General features: G+C 45.2%; 1 protein-coding gene across 1 annotated transcript; it reads right to left on the reverse strand.

Annotated features, from left to right (window-relative positions):
- Positions 1-586: 586 nt before the first annotated feature.
- Positions 587-4,074, reverse strand: LOC142485703 (uncharacterized). Its single transcript, XM_075584506.1, is given in 3 exon segments — positions 587-779; positions 781-1,931; positions 3,864-4,074. Coding segments are annotated over 2 exon segments (1,095 nt in total). The 5' UTR covers positions 1,774-1,931; positions 3,864-4,074; the 3' UTR covers positions 587-677.
- Between the last annotated feature and the right edge of the window lie 629 nt (positions 4,075-4,703).

Genomic DNA, 4,703 nt, shown 5'->3' on the forward strand with positions numbered 1-4,703 from the left:
TCTGTGGGGACGGAAGGCTTTGCGCAGAGGCAGGGGGCTACTGCACGGTCCAACGTGTCCAAGGAGAGACAACACAGCAAGTGAATGGCTTCCAAATGTGAGTCTAAAAGCAAAACTGCCAGGAAGGAAATTTTAAAGCTTTTCGGCCCAATTGTTCCCTATGGGCTTTTTTGACCTACAGGGTCATTTTGGTCAATTGCCTGCACATAAAAAGAAATGTGAAAATAAGAGGGAATCCAGACAGGAAAGGGATACTGATTCCCTAAACAAGGGTGCCACTTTGCCTGAGATCTAGGAAACATTAAAGGCCTCATCTCAGCAGGGGTCATGCAGCAAAATGGGAGCAGCCAGGCACAGGACAGAGGAAATCCTGCAGGGGGCCTCTGCTGGATGTGAGTAGGGGGAGGGTATACAGTCCACAAAAAAGCAATACCCTACTTTAAATACATTTTAGTTCTATTTCTCTCCAAAATTAAGGTACCTGATGGGAAAATCAGTCGCAGGCAGGGCATAACCTTTATTTAAGGGTCTCTTCCATCACATAAGACCCTTAATGATCTTTCTGAGATCAAAAATCCATGACTCTCACAGTGACATTTTGAAAGCTATAGATTTAAACTCTGTGGTGTTTCTGATCATTATCAAGCTTCACAATTTGGATTAAAAAAAAATCCACATTAGGAGCAATTAAGTTTCTTTCGTGTGTGAATTCTCTGATGTTTAACAAGATCTGACTTATGGAAAAAATATTTTCCACATTCAGAGCAAACAAATGGTCTTGGTCTTGCCTCTGTGAATTATCTGATGTTTATTAAGGTTTGAGCCTGAGTAAAAACAGGTCCCACATTCAGAGCAAACAAATGGCTTCTCTCCTGTGTGAATTTTCTGATGTCTAACAAGATGTGACTTAACGGAAAAAGATTTCCCCACGTCAGAGCAAACATATAGTCTCTCTCCTGTGTGAATTCTCTGATGTGCAACAAGATTTGCGTGCCACAAAAAACATTTTCCACATTCAGAGCAAATACATGGTCTTTCTCCTGTGTGAAGTCTCTGATGTGCAACAAGAATTGAACTCTGAGAAAAAGATTTTCCACATTCAGAGCAAACAAATGGCTTCTCTCCTGTGTGAATTTTCTGATGTCTAACAAGATCTTTCTTAAGAGAAAAAGAATTCCCGCATTCAGAGCAAACAAATGGCTTCTCGCCTGTGTGAATTTTCTGATGTCTAACAAGATCTGACTTAACGTAAAACGATTTTCCACAATCTGAGCAAACAAATGGTCTCTCTCCTGTGTGAGTTCTCTTGTGTTTAATTAGATCTGGCTTACGGGAAAAACTTTTCACGCATTCAGAGCAAACAAATGGTCTCTCACCTGTGTGAATTCTCTGATGTGTAACAAGAGTTGAGTTCCACAAAAATATTTCCCCACATTCAAAGCAAGGAAACAATTTCCCTCCCTTGTGAATTGTCTGATGTTTAACAAGAGCCGAGTTACTAGTAAAGCATTCATCACATTCAGAGCAATTATACAGGCTTTCTGTATTGTGTGTTCTTTGGTGAATTGTACAATCTGATTTATTATTAAACTTTTTACCACATTCACTGCACTTATACGTCATTACTGACAGGTTTTTGTTAATTTTCTGGGCATTAGTGTTTCCTTTGTCCCACTTCTTAATAGGAGTAGATGCATGTTCATGTTCTTTCAGTGTATATATGTGGGAAACTGTGGGATTTTCTTCTTTACGTGAGCCCGATTCCTCAGCCATAATTCTCACAGCTTTTCTCTGTCTCTTACTTGGGTCATTTTGATTCAAGTAATTTGCTCCTTGATCACTTTTAACAGCACTGTTATCTTCATTCACACGATCTTGTGAGCAAAGAGGAGTGTGCCCATCTGCATGTATACTTCTGCTCCTGGATTTATCTGTTGGAAATAAATGTGCTGTGAGAAACAAAGTTAATTACCCAATTTCCTCGATTCTAAGATGCCATCAATTCTAAGACGCACCCTTGATTTAATAAAAAAAAATTGGGAAAAAAAACCCACTATATTAAATGTGCAGAATTTTTTTCCTTGGGGGATTGAGAGGGGAGAGGGAGAGGGGAGAGAGAGAGGAAGAGGGGAGAGAGAGGGAGAGAGGAAGAGGGGAGAGGGGGAGGGTGGGGAGAGGGAGAGAGGGAGGAGAGGGAAGGGGGAGGGGGAAGGGGGGGGAAAGAGAAAGGGAAGGGGGGTGAGAGAGGGAAGGGGGGGTGAGAGAGGAAAGGGGGGGAGAGAGAGGGAAGGGGGGGAGAGAGAGGGAAGGGGGGGAGAGAGGGAAGGGGTTGAGAGAGAGGAAAGGGGGGGAGAGAGAGGGCAGGGGGGAGAGAAAGAGGGAAGGGAGAGAGAAAGAGAGGGGGAGAGAGGGGGGAAGGGGAAAAAGAGTGAGAGAGGGGGGGGAGAGAGGGGAAGGGGGGGAGAGAGAGGGGGGAGGAGAGGGGGAAGAGGGGGGTGGAGAATGGAGGGAAGGGGGAGGGGGAGAAAGGAGGGAAGGGGAGAGGGGGGAGAATTGAGGGAAGGGGGAATGGGGAGAGAGATGGGGGAATGGGGAGAGAGATGGGGGAATGAGAGGGGAAGGGGGGGAGAGAGAGGGGGGAGGGGGAGGAGAGGTGGAAGAGGGGGGGGAGAATGGAGGGGAGGGGGAGAAAGGAGGGAAGGGGGAGAATGGAGGGAAGGGGAGAGGGGGGAGAATGGAGGGAAGGGGAGAGGGGGGAGAATTGAGGGAAGGGGGAATGGGGAGAGAAATGGGGGGGAGATATAAGAGGGGGAGAGAGATATGGGGGAAGGGGGAGAGATAGGGGGAGAGGGAGAGAATGAAAGGACACACAGAGACACACAAACACACAGAGATAGACACACAGACACACAGACACCTCCTTCTGCCTGTGCAGCTCACACAGAGATTTGACAGGGGGGAGGAGGGGGGCTGCTGTGTCCGGTTGCTGTGAAGACAGAGCCGTGATCTCTCTGCACGCAGGGGAGGGGGCTGTAAACAGCTATGTTGTGTGCAGAACACAGACTGGCTGCATCTCCAGCATATCTCTCTGCACGAGGGGGAGGAGGGGAGCTGGGATCGCAGACATTTTTGCTGCACACAGAAAACCCGGCAGGCCTCTCCAGCAGCGCCCCCTGGCTGTTTTTTTTTTTCCCCCAGTACATCGATTGTAAAACGCAGTCCTATTTTAGCCACGTGAAAAAGGGGAAAAAACCTGCGTCTTACAATCGAGGAAATACGGTAATAGCATAAATATAATTTAACATTACTGGTTGAACATTTCAATTACCGGTAGTATAAAACATGTCCCAAATTGCAATTGGAATATACTGCAAGCTAAAGAAGTACTATTGCAAAACTGAAAGCAAATCAGGGGTTAATTTACGTTTTATAGAGGTACCTTCTACAGATCTATTGAAATAGGTTTTGATAACTAAAATGTTCTAGTCCTTCCTGGAACACAAAGAGTTAAGGTAGCCGAGCTAAACAAAATGACACAGATGTATAACTGACCCTCAAAAATGTCACCCGAGAGCCCACATTCAATACCAGGAACTAGAGTAAATGCCAAACAGAATGGATGTCCTGGCTCCTTGTGGTGGGAATCAGACAGGAATGTATACTGTGAGAGAACCCCTCGCGATGCTTGTGTGCTGTAAATGCCACTGGAGCTAAACTGTTCAGAAACCTACTGTGATGTGAAATAATATGAATATTGTTTTGTATGTTTATATACTGAAATAAATGGGTAATTAAAAGTATTTCAAGCTCTCCTTTACAGTATCATCATATTCCCTTCAATGCGATATAGTAGTAAAAGGTACCCGTGTCTGGTATGTGGAACGACTCCAGGAATATTCTGATTACATTGAGGTACAGATTGGATTTCTCAAGACAGTTATTGTGATCCTCAAAAACAGTGTTTCTCAGCAGGGGTTTAGCGCCCCCTGGGGAGCAGTCGGAGGATGAAAAGAATGAGGAGCATTGAGAAAGCAGGGCAGTCGTTAGGCAGTTGGGCAGTTTCCTCCATTCTGATTGACTGCATTACCAAATCAGCAGCAGCAGCCAATCAGGGGGTGGCATCAGATTCTAACTCAGATTCTCTTGGACATAACACCTGTGTTGCGCAAAAGGTGGTCCCCCTAAGAGAGTCTCTCCAATGTGCCTTCACTGTTCCAGTCCACTAAGACAGTTAATACTAAACCAGGTCAATATCAGAGGAAAAGTAAGAACTTCAAAGCCCTGGAGATCGGTCATCCCCTCCCCCTGCATATCTGCAGTAGGGGTCAGTGTTCACTCTACCGCGGACTGTCTTGGACATAACACCCGAGTCGTGCCAAAGATGGTGAAAGGGTGTCAGCCATTTTCTGCTGTTAGAGATGCTCTGTTATTGTTCTTGGATAAAATATTGCAGAAGTATATTGAAGCATTTACATCTTCACACATTACCTGCTCTCACAGTTCTACCTCATCATAATCCCACTAACTTCTTCAATGCCAACTCCTTCAATTAACAAGAAGCCATCCAACACACACCATCCTTTTTATCCCCCTGTACCTTCTGTTTCCACTTACCCTGTCTTATAGATTGTAAGCTCTTGGGAAGGATGCTCCTTATTGTAACGTTTGCACTACCCACAAACAAGACAAGAAACCGGTACTGA

This window comes from Ascaphus truei, unplaced genomic scaffold, assembly GCF_040206685.1.
Source record: "Ascaphus truei isolate aAscTru1 unplaced genomic scaffold, aAscTru1.hap1 HAP1_SCAFFOLD_624, whole genome shotgun sequence".
Classification (NCBI taxonomy): Eukaryota; Metazoa; Chordata; class Amphibia; order Anura; family Ascaphidae; genus Ascaphus; species Ascaphus truei.